We start from the raw sequence: 20,601 nt of genomic DNA, 5'->3' as shown, positions 1-20,601 counted from the left end.
CATTTTATTTTCCTTTTACCGGATTAGCCGGTTATAAAGGTTGGTTCAAAAGGTTAGCTAAGAGGAAGCTCAGCTTAGAACCGTTTTGTAGAAAATTTACGACTTAGGCTTAGATTGTTTTTTGGAAAATAGTTCTGAAAAATGATTTCTAGAAAATGACTTATTTTTTTAAAAAAATTAATATTTTCTGTTGTTTGGATAAATTTATGTAAAATATTTTCTGTTATTTGACAGACTTTTGAAAATATTCATAAAAGTTGTTTTCAATAAAACAAATATACATTTGAGATTTATGATAAAAAGTTTAAATGAAGTAATCAATTTATTACAAAATGATGTTAAGGTGAAATTATAATAAATAATGAATTTTCATGATGTTAAAGATTAAATTATAAACTAAGTGAAATTTATAATTGAAACAAGAGAAGTGATATGTATGAAAATTTGTTATAAGATTTTATAATGAATTATTTGATTAAACTGCTTATATGGTGAAAAATAAATTAAATGACAATAGGGACTAAATTGAAAAGTATACAAAAATTTAAGTGTAAAATAATTTAATATATTAATAAGAAAATTGTGATTAAAGATTAATGAATGTGTTATGAGATGATGAAATATACATAAAATATTTTAAAAGTGAAATTATGGAAAATATGAAATTTCTGACAAGGACTAAATTGTTAAACTTGAAAAATATGTTGATAAATAATATAAGTGAAATATATAGAAATTTGATATGTGAAATAAGTAAGATAAATTATGTGATATGTGAAATAAAATAAATCATGTGATTAAAGTGTAAAAAGAGAGAAAAATACACTTGTTACTACATGTACAACATACACAAAAGGACTTGCGCCTTTGAGACACTTTTACAAATTCACATCTACACATCAACCGTTGTATTTCAATCCAGAGGCTGAAGAAAAGATGGTTAATGCACACCTGCCCTCATACAGTTCTTCCTTTTTTCCATATCCTTATGACTAGCTATATTAGTATTTAAGTTTTATTTCTTTCACCCCCACATTTCCAAACCTAAAACAATGCTTGGAAAGGAAAGGATGCTGCTTATGCAGATACACTACGCGAGGTACCCCCTTGATTGGCCATGAATCGCACGACAACACAAGTTATATTATCTGCACTACCCCTCTGGCACGCCTCTTGCATCAGCCGCTTAGCTGCCTGCTCAGGATCCTGTATTGGTTTTATCATTGCAACAGCCTCCTGAGGAAGGTAAAGCAACCACAAGTTATGAGGATGGTTGCTTGCTAACTATGCTCATTTGTCCCAATCCCAATAAGATTGCGTGAAAACATTTGTTTGTCTCATACCTCATTTGAAACAACATCCCACAGTCCATCACTTGCAAGAATAAGGAACTCGAGAGAGCTGTCAATCTTCTCCTCCTGCAAGCTCCAAAGACACATAAGAGTACAAAATGCTCAAAGATCAATACAAATACTAGTAGCAATAAAAATGTAATATTCATATAATCATTTCAAAAGTACGGATCCTATTGAGTTTTAAACACATCAGGCAGAACTCTAACAAGCACTGCTACTGCATTATAGGGTTCTATTTGTGCAATGGCATCTTAGGAACTCAGCATATTTCAAGAAAGAGACCTGAATTTCTGGATCAGCAACAACATATTGCTTCAAAAGCCGGTCACCAAATGCACGAGAAACAGCAAGGACACCTCCTACTCTCCAAGTTCCTAAGAAGACAATTTCAGACATAATAAAAAGGAAGAAATTTAAGAGGATAGAAGGGAAAGAGGGGAAGGAGATATTTTTAGATGTAAACTCGCACCAGCCCACATGACAAATCCTCCTGCATCCTCAATCCGTTGACGCTCATCAGTTTGATCTGGCTTATGATCGCGGGACACAGCAATAGCTGTAAGAGGAGATATCATATACAAGTCATCTACAACTATCATTTTAGTAATAAAATAATCATTTAAAAGATTTTCAAAAGGACTGACAAATTCACACCTACAGCAAGATGGGTCAAGAAGCAGGTACATAAGAACACATAGTGGCAATTTCATATTTGCTGTCATGAATGACTTGAAATTATAGGAATGGAAACCCAAAAAAAAAGGATCTTACCATTGCCTCCTCTGCAGATAACAGCACGGGAATCCCCAACATTTGCAACTAGCAATCGATCACCAACGAGTATAGCCGTAGAAGCAGTAGATCCAGCATCCCTATTCTGGTTATTTTCTGATTTTAAAAATTCAGAGTCTGTATGACTATATGCATCAGCTGGGTAGAATGAAACAATTAAAAGTGAAGTTAGATTGGTGAATAAACAACTCGCTAGAAAAGAAGACAGCTATATGATACAGTTATAATGCCAATAACCTATTGCAGATTTGGTGTCAGAAATGAACTTTGGATGCCTGATCAAATTACTAAAAAGGTTTTGCTTCACATATTCAGCAGCCCGGGCACCTCCATGACCTAAAGAACAATGCTTGTAAAGATCAGGTTATAACTAAGCATAACTAGCCAGCAATGAATTGTTTTTACATTTCTCGAAAAGAAATGAGTTTTTAATGGTAAAAGAAAATCTTTCTAGCAGAATATATCGGTATAAACTGCAACATAGAACTTATGGTTTACCATAGTAATACCCAGTCCTGAGACAGTAGGCCTTAAGAAATGGATTTGGATACTGCTAGCATAGTAGAACAGATAACAAATGCCAGAATCCACATGGAATCGTTTCAGAGTCATTCTCTAAGTTCAAACTACAGTGTATCATCATAAGTAGGTATTTATTCTACTCTTACTTGTCTGGCAACCTTATTTACTTCAGCAGAGGGATTAGAGCTATATCAAGGTACAAAACACTTAATTTTAAATAGAAAACAGATTTGAAGTCAAAAAAGGCTACAGCAGATGGAAACATGGTTAATCATACACTCCTTAACACAAAATAATAACCACCATAGATGTTACAAAAACTATTTACCGTATGCGGTTGATTGAAGTATACATAATACTTTAGCTACTAAGTTCGCACATGTTCATGCATTTGTCAGAGACAGAATAAGTGTGAAACATACCATCGAAGACTCCAAAAAGACCAACTAACTCTCCATCAACCCCATCAATCCTTGTCTCATAAAAATCTTCCATTGAAGACCTTTTCCCTGGAGAGCTTGCATAGCCATAGCTGAACTTCCCATTCTGACTGTTGCAGGAGAACATGAGGCACTTGGATATTAGACAACCTTCATATCATTCCATCATTTAAGAAAAAATGTAAACTAGAAAACTTAAGAGTCATCATTATCATTGAGTTTAAGCGAAACATAATTTAAGTGACTTTTAAGCTGATAGTTCAAGTGCGACCATCACTTCACATTCCTTCATGCATTTCTATAGCTTTGTTCATTTCCAAATGAAGATCTAACAAAATCTAAACTTCTTATCTCTATGAGTCGATGGCTTAAAACAAGTGGTAAACCAAGCAGTAAACTTCCAATCATGAGATGCAACTAGTTTAGTGCAAAGCCAGAAATGTCCAAAATTTGCCTTCTTGGGATCAAGAAAGTCAGATCCTATACAAAACAGAAAACAAAATAATAGTTGTCCTAGTAAGTGTAATACTGGAAACAGGTTAAAATGCCTTTACTCCTTACTCCTAAAGAATGCTTTATTCCCCATGGTGATGATTGGGAACGCACCACATCACATGCATCAAGAACGACAAATTAAAGATTACGTCCCAGGTTTCTCCCACATTATGCAGTGACAAATCATTTAAAGATATAGATCCACAAGAATTTAACACATCAAGATGCTCCAAATTTCAGAAGTTATGTCTTCCAAATTTTTGGAGGTCAAGCATGTATTAATGGAAAAATTCATTTGTCTACCTTACCTATATTTCCCTTTTGTATACTACTGCTCGGTAATAATGATTTGCCAGCCACACACCCCATCTAATCGAGATGTGTTCCAAGGTTTATCTTAAAGCAACCATCCAAATAAGCAGGGATCTTTGTCTAAAAGGCAATTAAATAGATATATCATGATGTCCAAATCTTAACGGGTTTAATTTTCACTGAGATCTAGTATATTATTAATTGATATTTTCAAAATTCATACAAAATAAGTATTTTCAAAGTTAAAAAATAAGTAACAAAAAAATTCAGAATAAGTGACTTGTCGGTATCAAGAAATTAAGATCCAATGCAAAACAGAAAAGAAAAAGAATTATATGCCCTACGAAGTGTAATACCTAACACACGAGAAAATGCCATTACTCCTTACTCATAAAGAATGATTTATTCCTAGTGATGACAATTGAGAACTCATCACATCGCATGCATCAAAAAATGACAACTTAAAGATCACACCTCAGGTTTCTCCCACATTATGCAGTGACAAATAATTTGAAGATAAAGATCCACGACAATTTAAGACATCAAGATGCTCCAAATTTAAGAATATTAAGTCCTAATCTTCCCAATTTTATGGACGTTAAGCATGCAGTAATTGCACAATTCATTTTTCAACAGTTCCTCTATTTTGCTTTTGTTTAGTTTTGCTTGGTGAGAATAACCCCAGTCATACGCCCTATCTAATTGAGATATACTATACTAGTAAGCAGAGATCTTTGACTAAAAGGGAATTAAACATATATGTCATCAATTCCAGAGCTTAACGGAGAAGTTTCAATTTTCATTGGGAAGCTAGCATATAATTACCAAAATTTTCAAATTCATGCAAAATAACTAACAGAAAATTCAGAATAAATGCATAAAAGTTAGGCAAGACGTGCAAACCAAAACACATGATGTTGGACCATATGGAAAAATGAATATACAGTAACTTGCAAAGCAAAAAGGAAAGTTCGAATTGAAAAGACATTCTAGATCTAAGCAAAGAAGGATAAAAAGAGAGAAAAGGGAGTAACCTAAGGCCTCCCCCACAAACTGGTCCATCTTCAGCATGAACCTGACTTGAAGATTGCAAAACAGAATTCAGATAGCCCATATTATTGCTAGAGCTTTCAAATTGTCCACCTCTTATCCCTAGTGTCAATATAGAAATAACAAAAACAACCGTATTTGAAAAATGAAATTTCAGCTGATGATAGTCGGAAAACAAGAAAAGCGGTAATTTTGCACGCTGATGAAACCGACAGTCTCAAAATTCAGGGAATGATCAATCTTAACCTGCAAAGAAAACAAAATTTCCAGATCCAATTAAAAACGCACAGATCTTAAAGATCTCAACATCATGCATATCATGTTAAGTAAAGCCTGAACAGACATGATTAGATAATTAATAATAATAATAAAAAGAAATAGTTTTGAAAGCGAACATAGCACATGCAATAAATTATTTTACTAGTTGGTCAAAGTGAAATGATTACGAGGAATAAATAACATAGATGAAGATGGTGGATGAGGGGGAGAAAATGGTTACCTCAATCAATGAAGAAGAGGAAAGGGAAAGGCAGAATAAGAGTGAGGAAGATTGAAACAGAAAAAGCAAAGCACAGCGCATGAAAGGCCCTTTAAGAGGGGAGAAAAAGACGAAGAGAAGAGACTGTTTTAGAGAGAGAGATAAGTATGATAAAACTAAAACCAGAGGCTGCTGCTGATTCTTTCTGTTTCATGTTCGGTTCTGTTTAGGGTTTAATAACTGAAAGAAAACCACCTCAAATTTAAAAACAAACAAAACAAAATTAGACTTTCTTACCTTATCCACTGTTTTTAAGAAGAAGAAGATTAGTATTATTATTACCTTAAAAGCTAGTATATATTTAAATAAAAATATTATTAATTAATTTCAAACAAACAATTTTACTAAATTTCAAACAAAATGGTTAATACAAGGGAGTGGAATCAAAGAAACAAACTGATATTTTGAAAAGGTGGGTGGAAGGAGGTGTTTGGTTCACAGGCGTCGCCGGTGAGGAAGCCGAGAGGCAAGCTAATTACAAAATGGACCAAGTCAAATATTATTTGGTATTTGAACCATACACGTGGAACACATGCAAAACAAGGTGTCGTTTTTCCATTTCCAGAAAAATGTCAACTTAATTTACATCACGAAAATGAAAAACAAAACAAAAGACGTATATTATGCGGTTTTATGATTGATTGAGTTGTTGTTGTTGTGTCCCGGGCGTATAAATGAATTGAAATTAGATGAGATGGAGACACAAACTAGCTAACATTTATTAATCTATTATTCTTATCAAATAAATTATACGTGTTTGTAATCAAGATTAATTACATGGGAAATGTAGAAACAGAACACAGCCCAAGCTACGAAACATTGCTTCTCAGTTGCAAAATGGAATTGATATGGACCATGGTATTTAATATAATTAATCTACAGATGACAAACATAAATACAATCAGGGCAGATATCTGTTTGTTAAGCTTAAGCTTAAGATAAAAATCATATATCATATTCATGTTCGCAAACTTTAGATTGTTTTGTATACTTTTTAACTTTCCAATTCGGTTATATGATACAAAATTCATCCTTAAGTTCGCCAAAGCCGCTCCACCAACCCATCCATTCAAAGGCTTACTAATACAAGCTTCCGTCTGCTTAGGAAAACCTTTGTATTTCGTCAAAACATCTTCAAATCCCATCCAAAATTTTCTCACTATCTACCATCAACTACCTCTGTCTATACTATACTATCCGATCAAGTCTACTATAATTCTATTTGACAACCTACAAAGTAGGGGTATAGTACAATAAAACATGTGTACAGGATCTCTTGGCTCCTCTTGGCCTATAAAAGGAAATCTTTGTCTTAAGGGAGGACGAATACCGCAAATCTCTACTATCACTTTTCTTTCTCTCCAAATGCAATTTCATCCGAAGCTTTTATCGTCCTCACAGTGTGAACCACCTTAAACCACCACCCTGCAAACCACAAATTAATCATTGGTGTCATCTGAAAGAAACAAGACAAAGAATTATAAAAGTAAAATAATATAAGTGATATTTAAAAAATAATAATAATACGAGTACGATAAGAATAAGCTAGTAAATTAGTACTTCTTGCTATGAAGTTCTTTCCCGACACAGAACTGAAATAACAGGGTTAGCAAAAGTTGCACTGGTACATGGGTCCGTTAGTTATGGTGGTAGGCCATGAATTAATCACTATAAATTTTATCAATGTGTTTTACTTTACAAAACCAACCCTCCCTCCAACGCCATCGCATACTAGTTGCAATGTCTTCTTTAGTCATTCCCAAAAATCACTACAATACTGTCATCATTGTTTCCAGCAAATGCACCATTAATGTGCAAAATTCCCTTCAGGCTAATCAGAATATCTACACTGCCGCTGAAGAAGAACTAAAGAATATTTGCTCAAGTCATCGGATTGAAAATGGTTGTTGAAATACAGACCTCGATGGCAGTAAAAGGATTATGACATTGGCCTGAATTTGTTGGATTTTGAAAGTCAAAGCAATCGAATAGGAGAAGAATACCTTGTATTTCAAAGTCTCAGGCAGCAATACTCCCTGGTCTCGCCTATTGGAGGAAGTCATTCAAATGTATTACACCATTGCATACATCTGCAAAACATGACTGCCATTACAAAATTACTTTTTGTAATAATGCAGTCTCAACCACCCATGCATTCCTCCATTTTGGTGACTAAAAATCAGCTAACCTACAGATACCACGGTTTTATAAATATATCATATCATAAAACTCTTTTGTTTGTTTCTAATACTAGAAAAGTTTTCTCATGGTCCTTACAAAGTCAACCTGATACACTTCCAAAACCCGTTACCAACTTACCCGTTGAAACTAGAACTCCCTTGTCCCACTCCATCCTCGAAGCGCTCATCCAGCCTTGCAATGCGTGTACATCGTAGAAGACTGTCCTCAATCATTGGGGTAACCCCTCCATATTATTTATATGTTTGATCCGATAATAATAATTTTAAACTGATCTCAACAATGAAAGGATCAATCACAATTCAAAGCAAGAGAAAAGACAACGGGTGACTAACTTCACTTGAGAGACTAAAGACGAAAATATATTAACTTTGTAGCCAATAAATTAACTTTGCTTTTGCAAAATGCATTATCAAATAATCAAATACATCAAAGTGAAGGAATCTTTTCCCAAAGAAAAAACAAAAACAAAAATACTACAATATGGTTCAAAGAGAACCAGACTTCCTCATGGGGTTTGTTGTCAGTCAACAGTCACAGATGGAACTTGTGCGTCTTAGCATTGTTTGAAACCAAGTTTTGCGATAGGGAGTGCAGTGCAGTGCAGCCTCCAACACAAACCAAGGCATCTACTACTGGTCTCAAACCCATCCTACCCAGATCATAAGTCACCAATAGACCAACCATTACCATAAACAACTAACACCATACATCTCAATTTATTCGCCTTCTCCTATCCCTCTCTCTGGCTCTATCCCTGTCATGATCATCCCTTTCCCTGCTTCCACTCTTTTCACGATAGTCTCGCTCCCTTTCTCTCCCCCTTTCACTTTCCAGTTCTTGACCTCTACCCCTATCCCTATCTCTATCCCTGTTCCTTTCTTGCTCCTTTTCTGAACCATTTTCTCTATCCCTGTCTCTGTTTGATGATTTCCGCGGAGGGCTCTCACTTCGGCTTTCACTGCGGTGCCGCTTGCTTGCAGAGTCACGTGCATCATCCCGCCTATCTCTCCTCTCTGCAATTTCAATAATGTTTAAACTAATATTAGGGTATGCCTTCAACTCAAGAAAGCACATTAACTTATTACAAGTCTTGCAAAGTATCAACAATTGGTCAAATGGCAAAACTTACTTCTTCCTGAAGTATCTTCACCAGAATCTGTTAAACCATATTCAGATTCTAGCCGTTTTCGGTGAACAGCAACCCTTCTCTCAATATCCTCGGCATTTTTAGTTCCCCGCTCCTCAAGGGATTCTCGATATTCTATCAAAGCAACCTCCAAACGTCTCAACTTCTTCCTGTTGTAATATGAGCATAGTGAAACATTAATAAATTAATAACTGCATGAGCAAATTCTACTGCACAGTTGATAAGAACATTTTGGTTTTTGTTTTGTGTGCCTCAAGAAATGTAAATTCATCATACCTCTGCGCTTCATTGATTGCACTTTCAGATGGAGCTGAAGTGTTCATATGAGTTCCAAACTCCAATTCATCAGCCTTACTAGGGCCATCAACAGCATTCTCACTTCCAGAAGACAACCGAGTGCTTCTCTTTTCTTCATCATCACTGTCATCATCCTCTCTAGCCCATTTAGAGGCTGGCAAAACAGGATCCGTTTTATCTTTCTTCGTGAATGCTTTTAGTTCAGGCTGTGGGACTGGAAAGGTTTCAGCCAAAGGTACAGAAACTTTGTGTTCTGAATGGATCTCATCCTCTCCAAAACAGGTCCATTCAGACAATCCCACAGACTCTGGCTCAGCATTTGCACCTCTCTGACCACTAAGATACCTACTAGAACTAGATCGAAGCTTCAGCTCATCATCTAGTTCATAATTCCTCTGCTTTTCTGCATCTTCCAAACTTAATAGTCGAGCAACCATTATTTCTCTACCACCAACAAGAGACAATCCATTATGTCTACAACGTCTCTCCAGCTCAGCAAGTGGGAGATCCATTAGCTCCTTCATAGCTGCACCTTTGCCCATTGCCAAAGCAGCATCTTGGTTGGCCTTAATCCCATTAACTGCATCTTCTGAACTAATCTTATTTTTAATTGCTGGAGCATTACCACATATAGAATGAAAATGGGCCACACCAGAGTTTCCTGATCGAAGAAAAGTAGCTCGCAGTCCATTCACATATGCATCTGAAAAAAGAAACCAGTCTGACCATACTTGCAACACTTTCAGAACCCTTTCCTGAAGAAAACAAGAAAAGATCAAAAACCCAAGAACCAGATATAAATACATGCGCATGGCCACAAGCCAGTTCATTTTTCAGGTCCCAGCAGAACAAACATAATATAAAGCACACTGGAAGCGGTATAAAAGGTCAACATTATACCTACCTTAAGGGCCTCGGCTGTGATCCTTCCCGTCACACTGCGGTACAAATCATTAAAGCTCTCCATTATATCAGGCAACGTTGCTTCAAATTTGGTACGGTATGCAGATGCATTTTTAACAGGAGCACTGCTGTTATGAAGGATGTCAGAGACGAGCATAAGCCTTGCAACTTTAGTCGGAATTGGTGTCTCTTTAAGTGTCAAGGACTCGGTCAAAACTTCAACTATCTGCAGGAGAAAATGAGGGGTGGACACGTATCAATTTTAAGTTTCATAATTTTGTTTAAAGATTCAAACTGAGGAATGAAACTTAATGATATAGATGACTCTGCATATAATCACTCAACATGACTACTAGACCTGGAATGTTGTTCCTTTCCCTTGTAAATTTTCTTTTGTGTCCACAAATCTACTTTTTTAAAACATTTAAAATAACAATAAGAACATTCAAAATGAAAACCCTCAAGAGAAACCCAGCCAGGAACTATTAGAGTTTGAGAACAGGAGACAACTTATAGAGCATGAAATGCAGTAAGGCATGCTGTAGATATAAGTAATACCTCCCCAGCAGCATCAGCATTATCCAAAGCAAATCCCATAGCTTCCTTAATCTGACTCCTCTCTAAAGTCAAGGCTCGTAGCATATCCTCAAATTCATCCCTTTGAGGATCATTAAGTGTTCGTTCTGGCTCCAGCCACTGTAATAATCAATATAGTAAAGGATTATTAACTCACTCAAATCACAAAAGAATCGCACATCGGGAGCAAAACAAGTTCATCTTTGGAATACCCTGCTTCTTCCTGCAGCATATGTGGCAGTGTAGTCCTTTTCATGCTCTGGACTTCTTGTAGTTGGCAGAGGAGGTGGTACCCATCTAAGGAGGAAAAAGAACAAAAAATTACGCATCGCCAATACTGTCTAACACAACTTGTGAAAGGAACGTAATTAACAGGAAAATGTTGGCACATTATTACCTTCCACTACCAGTTATCATGATAAAAGGTTCCGTCCGCCACCTTTGAAGTGTATCACCCTGCATTCCACAAACATGGAAGTTCTTCAATAATTATTCCTTCTTTACATATATCCCAAGTATGGCGTATTAAGTTGCAAAACAATGCCAGGGACAAAACTAGAAGATGCATTCAGATAGCTAACACAATGGACCTGAGCGAAAGAATATAATCTCCAGACATAGTAAGTATGTTCCTTTGAGCCAAGCTCAAACAAAAAGCTGAATAGAGGATTGCCACGACCCCTCTCCATAATAGCTTGTTCAAAAGCACATCCTCCATCAAGAACATAAAGAGCCATTGTATCAATGACATGGCGAAGATGGTCATCATCAGGGGGTGGAACCATTATATCTGGAACATTTGGTGTAAGAACCTGACAGGAAGATATATCAAATAAAGAAGTAACTCAGGCAGATATCAAATTGCCATTTTCTTAGAGAAAGATGAATGTAATTCAGTTAAAATACCAATTCAGAGTTCTGATTTGGAACAGATGTCACTGGTGGGCCTGAAGGACCGGATAAGATTATAGAACTACCCTGCCAATCAGAAAACAAGCTTTAGAATTACAGCATAGAAAAACACTAGATGGTGGGTTTTGTGAACTGCCTACTCAAACCAAAGCTATATTATCAGATCCTAGCTTCAAAAGAGATTAGTGGCTTAAGCATCTTTTACACAAAAACATATAAGCACTTTAATCAATTGAGCTTAGAATACTTCTGCAAAAGAACCTAACCAACCTCCTTACTCCTGATGGCCATGTGTCCAGGTGGGGGAGCAGGTAATGCTTGTGATGGAAGAGCAACAGATTTACCCCACCCGATTTTCAACTCATATTCATATACAACAACTCCTGCCAAATAAACATATACTGATGTCATATACCGGTTAAAATTAAGTAACAGTTATATATTACAGCAATTAGATTCAAATCAATCATAAATTACCAATAACATCACAAAATGAAGTAAATACAAGGGGCATTTCAGCTTTACAGAGCTTTGGAGATTAGATGTCACAATTTGGAAAAGCTTCAAATAGGGCTTTACTAGAGTAAAAAAAAAATGGCATCAACAAGTTCATTTAAGATTTTACTTTGTTCAAGATGGTACAGCAAGCCTTAATCCCCAATATATCTGGAGTTGGCTATAAGACTAAGAAAAATTTACATTCGGCACACAAATCCTCCTCCTCCAATCATTCCTAACAGTTATATATTACAGCAATTAGATTCAAATCAATCATAAATTACCAATAACATCACAAAATGAAGTAAATACAAGGGGCATTTCAGCTTTACAGAGCTTTGGAGATTAGATGTCACAATTTGGAAAAGCTTCAAATAGGGCTTTACTAGAGGAAAAAAAAATGGCATCAACAAGTTCATTTAAGATTTTACTTTGTTCAAGATGGTACAGCAAGCCTTAATCCCCAATATATCTGGAGTTGGCTATAAGACTAAGAAAAATTTACATTCGGCACACAAATCATCCTCCTCCAATCATTCCTAACAGTTATATATTACAGCAATTAGATTCAAATCAATCATAAATTACCAATAACATCACAAAATGAAGTAAATACAAGGGGCATTTCAGCTTTACAGAGCTTTGGAGATTAGATGTCACAATTTGGAAAAGCTTCAAATAGGGCTTTACTAGAGGAAAAAAAAATGGCATCAACAAGTTCATTTAAGATTTTACTTTGTTCAAGATGGTACAGCAAGCCTTAATCCCCAATATATCTGGAGTTGGCTATAAGACTAAGAAAAATTTACATTCGGCACACAAATCATCCTCCTCCAATCATTCCTAACAATCACCATCCCCTCTTCAAGAACTAACAGTTTCACATCCTTATTATCACCTGCAATCATGTCTTTTGCGGTCTCCCTTGAACCTTTTACCATACAAAATGTAAATTTGATCCATCCTTATTACAGGTGCACCCCTTAATCTGCACCCTATGTAGCTAAATCACCGTAACTATTTCCTCTCACCTTATCCTCCATAGGAGACATCCCACCCCGGAGATCCCCATTTTTCAGTATGTCTTTCCCAGTCTTACCACATTGCTATTATCATGCATCTAACTTAGAGCAAAAAGGACAGTTCAAGAATCAAGGACATCAAAATGCACTTCTCACAAGATTAATGACACAACTTCTACGAAAAGGCACTAAGGAATACCTTGCATTTCATCTTTTGCAGCTTGTCCATCAGCTCTATTCATGAAAGCTACAAAGCCACAATTTCTTTGCCGTCGCCGCTCTTCCTCTGTCCTAGGCCACATAATCTTCACACTAGCAATAGGCCCAAATCTTCCAAAAGTCCGAAGAAGAAAATTTTCATCAACCTATTAACAAGAACTTATAGATAGAAAAAATGAACACTTACCGAGAAACAAAGTGAAAAGGAAGATTAAAAGCAGCAATTAAGAAACAACAGCAACATACCTTTGGTGAGAGATTTCCAACATAAAGATTTGTTGTTTGAGGATCACCATCATCAAACGATCCAGGCAGTTTTCCACTAGGATCAAAATCATCAGGGAGTTCATCAAAGCGACTGGATGGCTGGGAAAGGAACAACCAAGGGATAAGATTCATATACCTTTATGACAAAAGAAGAATAAAACAGATAACATGCTGTACAAAATAGAATGCTACATGAGAAAGACAGTGACAGATAAACCATCAGCCTACATCTAAGTGCAAGAAACAAAGGGAAGAAAGTTGAAATATGAATAAATTTAGTCACTACTATTGAATAACATTCGAGTCCCACTGAAACACTTACAGCTGAATTGTCACTATGACGCCCATCACGCCAATGTTCACGATCCTGATTTCTTCTCTCCCTCATTTCTTGTTCATGCTTCAGCTCCTCCATAAAATGATCAATGTTCCGAGACTTCCCCTTCTCTTTTTCCTTTGGCCTCTCCTCCTCCTTCTAGAAACAGCATTGTCAAAGTTTAAAACAAAATGTACATATCACACATTGAAAAACTCAGTTAGGAATGAATTAAATTTAAACATATGCCATAATTTCACTAACAGAATTCACCTTCTTCTCAGATTCCTTTCCCTTGGCAGACAAAGGAGGTGGTATGAAAGATGGAACATACCTGCATACATACAATGAAAGATAAACTTCCATTTTACAGAAAGATTCCTTTTCACAGTTCCATTCTTTAACCAAAATTCGTCACTTTTCCTCATCAATGAACCTTAAAGGAGACTTTCTAGGGGAACCATCATTAAAACATTTTATGTCACAATAAGGCATACAAAGCTGTTCCTAGATTTCATTAGTGAATTCATTTTTAGCCAAAACTTGTGCAGTTGGCGTGCAAGCATGCTGGAAAATCCTCCTATTAAAACCAATAAAAAGCATTTTAAAGAATTAGGTAGCAGAGAGATAGAATTTTCATTTTTTTTTTATTTTGAAGAGACAGATGGAAATTCAGGTTATCCGAATTAGATCACACCATAAAGTAGAAGGGAAAAAAAGATCTTTCTTCAATGAAAAATTATTCATCAGAACTTCATATGTGCTAATATGACTGCACAAAATAGAATCACCACAAAATCCTAAAAGATGTAGTATCCCAAATGTCATTAACAAAAGAAAATGCTATAATGAAGTTTGCAAACTTAAATGAAACAGAAAGGCAAACTGACATGCTAGAATCGTTCAAAAGTCAAATTAAATGTGATTATCTAACCAGCTTATAAATTCCATGAGTAAAGAAAACCATTCGGGCAACTAATACCAACTAGTTTGTTATAGACCTTAATTAAGCTGAGGGACCTCCTAATCTAAAGTTAAGGAAACAACATCCATTTATTTTCCATCTACCAGAATGACTGCTCTGACTGTAAATTTTATCTAAATTTCTATACATTGTACCTATTCAAGCAATAAATAAGAATAACAGCAGGGTTACTGACTGCATGACATGAAGGGGTAAAATAATATAATGTCAACTAAAAATGATATAATAGCCAAAATTCCAGGATAAACTTTCTAGCCAACTATAATTAGTACATTGCCTTTTGTCAACTGAAAGTAAAACACTTAAAGTTTCTTCTTCACTATGCCAGAGATGGCCAAAATCAACATATTAACTTCCCAAACAGTTTCATTTTGAACTGCAGATTAGGACTTATAAATAAACTAAGAAAGGTAGTAATTCCACAATGGGGTAGGGATAAGGGTTTAAATTCAGAAGATAATAAATAACATGTATTTCCTTTGTAAAGTAAAAAAAGGCCCTGACAGATTTTTTTTTTTCAAATTTAATGATATCAAAGTGCAACAAGGTGCTATACGAAAATCTTTCATGATATTATAGAAGCTTTTAAAAATATAAGGTTGGAGCGAGAATACCACTAAGTCACCATGTAACTTTTCAAATTATGATATCAAGCCAAAAGAACATTAATATTGCAGCATGGTTAATCAAAAGCAATTATTTACCTACTTCCCTTCTTTGGAACAGACACCCCATCTTTGGCCTTTTCACCTGCCATCCGCAAATGAATAAACAAGGCCCATATTTTTATTAATGTGTTCTCATGATATGATACGGAAATCATTCTACTTGCTCAAATCACTGACACTTAAAAACCGAAACAAATATATTAAAATTTCTGCCGAAACAAATATTGAGTGCGTTCCTGAATCAGACTGACCTTCAGAATCGGGCTTGAATTTCTCATTGGGATTGATTGTTCCACCTCGAACAAATGCCTTCGACCCAGGTGCATTGTCTCCTTGAAAAGAAGCCACGAACTGCTCGTATAACCGAGCAGTTTCATCCTCCTCCCTCTGACAAACGCGCCGGGGGGGGGAATAATTATTTTAGCTCAAAGAAGCAAACAGAACTGAATCGAAAGGCACGAAACCAAATTAATTAGAGCTGTGAACTTTGTAGCTAAAACAAATCGTAGTACCTTCTTCTTGGCTTCCTCCTCTTCTCTGTGCTTCTGGAAAGGAGTTTTCTTGCGCGTGATCGAAAATGAACTCATCTTCAACTGGTTGAATCAAAGACTCAAGACCCTTATCCTTTAACCACATAATAGAAAATCTTAAAAAATCAACTAAAACCCCCAAATTGATTCAATCCCTAACATATAGTAAACCCTAACAAATTAGACCTCCCAAGGTTACAGGTAGAGAGAAGGCGTGAAATCCTACCTGGCCAAATGGAAGAATTTGTGCGATTTGGACTTCGGAGAATCGATTGTTAGGATCAGTTCAGAGACAAATGAACCCAAAATAGGAGGCAAAACAACACATGAAATTGAGCTCTTCAGTACAGTCACTTATTTACTTCCATTAAATTGAAAACATTAATATTAGGTTAAAATGTGCCTATAGTCACATTACTTGTCGAAAATTAAGAATTAAAATTCCTTTTTTAATTATAATTTTTTTAATTATATAATTATTTATTGAGTAGTTTTTTATTATTATTTCAAAATGTTATAACAACAATTTTAATAAAAAATAGTTAGATATAAATTTTAAATTTTAAAAGGTAAAAAGATTAAATTTTTAAAAATATAAGTATATAGATCAAATTTCCAATTTTTGATAAGTAAAGAGGCTATAGGCAAATTTAACCGTTAATATTAATAATATTGTCTTCCAAAATTATATAGGTATTGTTTTGGTAGCCCCTCGACCTGAGTAGCTTTTTACCTTCACGGGTAGGGGTGAGCATTCGATCGAATCGAATCGAAAATTTTCGAGTTAATCGAATTTTTGAATCTCATTTTATCATCCTAACTTTATTTAAAGTTTTCTTGAATCGAGTCAAGTGAGATGGAATTCGAATTGAATCGAATATATTTGTTCGAGTTAAATTTTAAAAAATAATTTTGGGTCCTTGTAACAATTGTCACCCATCATAATAAAATTTGTCCACATTAATCAAAATTTTTATTAACTTTCATCACTTCATAATTTATTTATAAATTTTTTATATATTGGTTAGCTTATTTGCTTGCTTAGTTGTTTCAATTATCTTTAGATTCTTGTCACTATGTATTTTAGAATTAAAAAATATATTAAATGTAAAAATATGATTTTTTAATAAAAGTTATTTTAAAAATAAAATGTGAAATTGATACCAATATAAAATTTTAACACAAATATTTTATGGCATAATTAATAATTCAATTTTAATATAAATATTCAATATGACTAAACAATTCAATAATATAAATAATATAAAATGTGAAATTTAATTTAATAATATAAATAGTAGATATAAATAAAATTATTACTATTTATGTTTAGTGATTTTTTTGGATAATTTTGATTTTTTATTTGAGAGTAAAAGGTGAGAAGTAAAAGTTTAGGGAAAAATAAAAAAGTTTTGGGAATAAAAGTTTGAGGGAAAGTAAATAGGGGGAGTAAAATTTTTGAGGAAAATATTAAAAAAAAATTGGAGGGGAAAGGATTTGGGATAGATGAGAGGTGAGATGGAAGAGAATAAAAGTTTTAAGGGAAAAGTGAGAGTAAAAATTTTGGGGGAAAATAAAAGGTTTTGAGGGTTTTTGGGAGTAAAATTTTGAGAAAAAATAAATGGGAGAGTAAAATTTTGGTGGGAAATGGATTTTGGGTAGATTGGGGGGTTGGGAGGGGAGGGGAGGGGAGTAAAAGTTTTGGGGGAAAGTGGGAAGGAGTAAAAGTTTTGAGGGAAAAGTAAAAAGGTTTGAGAGTTTGGGGTAAAAATGTAAAATATTATAGTTTGATATTCGAATTATTCGAATTATTCGAGTTATTCGAATTCGAAAACTCAACTCGATTCGAACTCGAAATTCGAAAAAAAAATCGAGTTGATTCGAATAACTCGATTCGTTTAACTCGAAATTTGAATTTTTTTCGATTTTTTCTAGTCGAATCGAGTTTTGCTCACCCCTATTCACGGGTTCGGCAGAGAAGGGGAGCCTGAACTTTGCGCAATGACAATACAATAATGAGACCGGTTGAAAACTCGGGTTATCCCATTGTTAGAAATTTATGAGGTTTTCTTAGATTAAAATTAAAACGGTTTAAAATATAGATTAAACTCAAATTTAAATATTTAAAATTTAAAACCGGATCGATTCATTTATTTTTTAAGTTTATTTTATATATTATGTATTTTATATTAAATGTATTATTTTATGATGTTAATATTAAAAATATTAATTTGTTTATGTGTTAAAATTTTATATACTATTTTATAATATTGATACTGCTTCTATTTATATTTTTTATAATTTCGATTTCTAAAGTTATCAACGAAAAATGGTGCTCTGTAAAATTTTTAAAGTGAATTTGTATTTCTTTAAATTGACACTTCAAAAAAAATCAAGAAAATAATAAAATAATAATTTATTAAATTAGATTTTGGTTTTTTTCTTAGGTCACCAGCAAATAGTTATTTCAATATCATTTTGAAGAAAAAATGGGAAAAAAAATCTTATAAGCCCTTCTTCAATTATTTTTATTTTTATTTATCATGATCTATAAAAAAAGTTCTTATTTAATATTTTTATTTTATTTGTACATCATTTATAAAAAAACATTTGAAAAAAACAGAATTAGTGCGCCTTTGAAGCAAAAATGAAATAGATAATTTGATAAATACTAATAAAAGAATGTAGACTCAGCTCTAAATATATCTTTTTTTGTTGTAAATTAATTAATAAATGAATATACTAAGTCTTAATTTTTTTTTATAATTCTTGTAATTCAATTCTCTTTTTGTAGCCTATAGTGCCGCAAATAGAGAGCAATTATCAACTTTTTATATTCAAAGTGAAAGTTAAATCATCCTTTCCTTTTTCCTACCCTTCTCTCTTATTTTATAATTCTCTCAACTATAATTGGAATTCAAAATACAATAAATTGTTTAAATAAATGGTTGTAAGATCAATAGATGTAAATAAAGACTCATTTCACCTTTGCGAAAATTATGAACAACTTCTTTGTCCTAAAGTACTATATTTAAGTGTCATGGAGTATTGATGTATCTTGCAAACAACACAGGACCCGATCTAGCATTCGTTGTAAACTTGTTAACAAGATTTAGTTCTTCTCCAACACAGACATTGGAATAAAGTTAAATATGTATATAGATATCTTAGAGAAACCATTGGAATGGGGTTGTTTTATTCATGTTAAGATCGACCTGATTAAGCAACAAGAAAAAAAATAGCAGAATAAATTGAAAAATTAAACACATAAATTTAACGTAGAAAAACCCCTCCAAAGAGGATAAAAAAACCACGGGCAAAGACAATTTTACTATGATGGTAAAAGAACGAAAAGTACAAAAGATGGAGATAAAAACTAGACCCCGAAAACAAAGAACCCTCAAAACGTAAACATAAAATTCTCTAAATGTATTATGAGTTCTAATATCTAATGGGCGTATTTTCTAAGGTTGTAAAAGAACCTATTTATAGGCTAAATTAGTAGGTCCAATAAACTATACTAATAAATGCTAAATATATTGTACTAATAAATACTAAATCTTCTAGAAAGAAAATATATATATATATTTTAACTTGACTTACAAGCAATCTCTTAGAATTTGGGCCACACAACTCTAACAATCTCCACCTTGACACGAATTCTTACAACGCCATCTTTGCCAAAGCCCACCATGAGTCTATCTTAAACTATGCAGGGAATTAACTGAGTTGAATGTGTGCATAAAAGCTAGGAGACTTCTAGCCTTCGACTTGTGCACTACCAAATTAAAACTAACCCGGGTCTGATTTTCACGAACACAGTGCCCTAACTTTTCAAAACCTACATACAAAAAAGAACCTCTCTTCAACGAAATAATCATACATTTTTCCCTCATATGACCAAGTTGTCTCCGCTCCAAACGAGTTGACTTCGACTCCGTAACGGAAGAGGGACGTCTGATTTCATCGGTCACTGTAGAACCTTTCAGAATATAAAAACTGTTGGTTCTTTTACCTTTTAACAAAACGAGAGCTCCACAAGATGCTTTAATGTTGCTCGAATCGATGTTGATTCTGTATCCTTTCAAGTCTAAAATACTCAAGGAGATGAGATTCTTTCGTAAATCAGGTACATACCTAACATCTGAGAGTGTCCTAATCGTCTCATCGTGTATCCCAATTTTAACAGTACTAATACCAATTACCTTACTAGATAAATCATTTCTCATGCACATAACTCTATCTTCAATCGAACTGTATGTGGAGAACCATTCTCTATTGGGACACATGTGGAAAGAACATCCTGAATCTAGGATCCACTTGGACGTGAGCTTGGAGTTATCGCTCGTTGACACTAACAAGAAATCATCACCACTTTCATCGACCAAATTAGCATCAGCTACATCTTCCTCGTTACTCTCAGCAGCTCTTTTATTTCACAGTTTATAACAATCTGCTTTGACGTGACCTAACTTTTTACAATAGCTACACCTTTTGTCTCGTTTCTTTAATGCTATAAAAATGGAAGCTTACCTATCTGCCTTGCTATCCAAGC

At 34.2% G+C, this 20,601-nt stretch overlaps 2 protein-coding genes across 10 annotated transcripts; both read right to left on the bottom strand.

The window, feature by feature from the left end:
* Positions 1–775: 775 nt before the first annotated feature.
* Positions 776–6,142, bottom strand: LOC107940058 (probable protein phosphatase 2C 59). 3 transcript variants are annotated; one of them, XM_016873465.2, is made up of 9 exons: positions 5,466–6,142; positions 4,951–5,212; positions 3,092–3,219; positions 2,385–2,483; positions 2,127–2,285; positions 1,825–1,911; positions 1,638–1,729; positions 1,344–1,418; positions 776–1,236 (listed from the first exon to the last, which is right to left on the bottom strand). In XM_016873465.2, exons 2-9 carry the CDS (start codon positions 5,028–5,030, stop codon positions 1,078–1,080), a joined length of 879 nt encoding a protein of 292 aa, XP_016728954.1. In that variant the 5' UTR covers positions 5,031–5,212; positions 5,466–6,142; the 3' UTR covers positions 776–1,077. The 3 variants fall into 3 exon arrangements, with proteins under 3 accessions (XP_016728954.1, XP_040955015.1, XP_040955016.1); XM_041099081.1 differs by having other exon boundaries at positions 5,742–5,983; XM_041099082.1 differs by having other exon boundaries at positions 4,951–5,068; positions 5,902–5,967.
* A 1,922-nt stretch (positions 6,143–8,064) lies between these two features.
* LOC107940059 (protein RRC1) lies at positions 8,065–16,413 on the bottom strand. Of its 7 annotated transcripts, none has more exons than XM_041099074.1 (18): positions 16,273–16,413; positions 16,029–16,140; positions 15,768–15,903; positions 15,553–15,598; positions 14,137–14,197; positions 13,870–14,022; positions 13,527–13,646; positions 13,261–13,426; positions 11,812–11,924; positions 11,536–11,607; positions 11,220–11,441; positions 11,027–11,085; positions 10,842–10,926; positions 10,612–10,749; positions 10,055–10,279; positions 9,130–9,905; positions 8,836–9,002; positions 8,065–8,719 (listed from the first exon to the last, which is right to left on the bottom strand). In XM_041099074.1, the coding sequence occupies exons 2-18, from the start codon at positions 16,101–16,103 to the stop codon at positions 8,418–8,420; spliced, it is 2,916 nt and encodes a 971-aa protein (XP_040955008.1). In that variant the 5' UTR covers positions 16,104–16,140; positions 16,273–16,413; the 3' UTR covers positions 8,065–8,417. The 7 variants fall into 7 exon arrangements, with proteins under 7 accessions (XP_040955008.1, XP_040955010.1, XP_040955009.1 ...); XM_041099076.1 differs by having other exon boundaries at positions 13,870–14,019; XM_041099075.1 differs by having other exon boundaries at positions 16,029–16,109; positions 16,273–16,405.
* Positions 16,414–20,601: the final 4,188 nt, after the last annotated feature.

The sequence above is a fragment of the Gossypium hirsutum genome, chromosome D08 (genome assembly GCF_007990345.1).
Source record: "Gossypium hirsutum isolate 1008001.06 chromosome D08, Gossypium_hirsutum_v2.1, whole genome shotgun sequence".
Taxonomy (NCBI): domain Eukaryota; kingdom Viridiplantae; phylum Streptophyta; class Magnoliopsida; order Malvales; family Malvaceae; genus Gossypium; species Gossypium hirsutum.
The sequence above is the reverse complement of the archived record's forward strand: the minus strand, read 5'-3'. Positions and strand labels throughout refer to the sequence as shown.

Excerpts from the sequence above, each read along its gene's own strand:
- LOC107940059 (XM_041099074.1), bottom strand. The coding sequence starts at position 16,103 with ATGAGTTCATTTTCGATCACGCGCAAGAAAACTCCTTTCCAGAAGCAC. Across the intron at positions 10,280-10,611 it reads ATGCTGATGCTGCTGGGGAG|ATAGTTGAAGTTTTGACCGA; the intron begins GTATTACTTATA and ends TTTCTCCTGCAG. Across the intron at positions 9,003-9,129 it reads GCAATCAATGAAGCGCAGAG|GAAGAAGTTGAGACGTTTGG; the intron begins GTATGATGAATT and ends ATATTACAACAG.
- LOC107940058 (XM_016873465.2), bottom strand. The coding sequence starts at position 5,030 with ATGGGCTATCTGAATTCTGTTTTGCAATCTTCAAGTCAGGTTCATGCT. Across the intron at positions 2,484-3,091 it reads TCTTTTTGGAGTCTTCGATG|GTCATGGAGGTGCCCGGGCT; the intron begins GTATGTTTCACA and ends ATTGTTCTTTAG. Across the intron at positions 1,730-1,824 it reads AGGATTTGTCATGTGGGCTG|GAACTTGGAGAGTAGGAGGT; the intron begins GTGCGAGTTTAC and ends TTGTCTTCTTAG.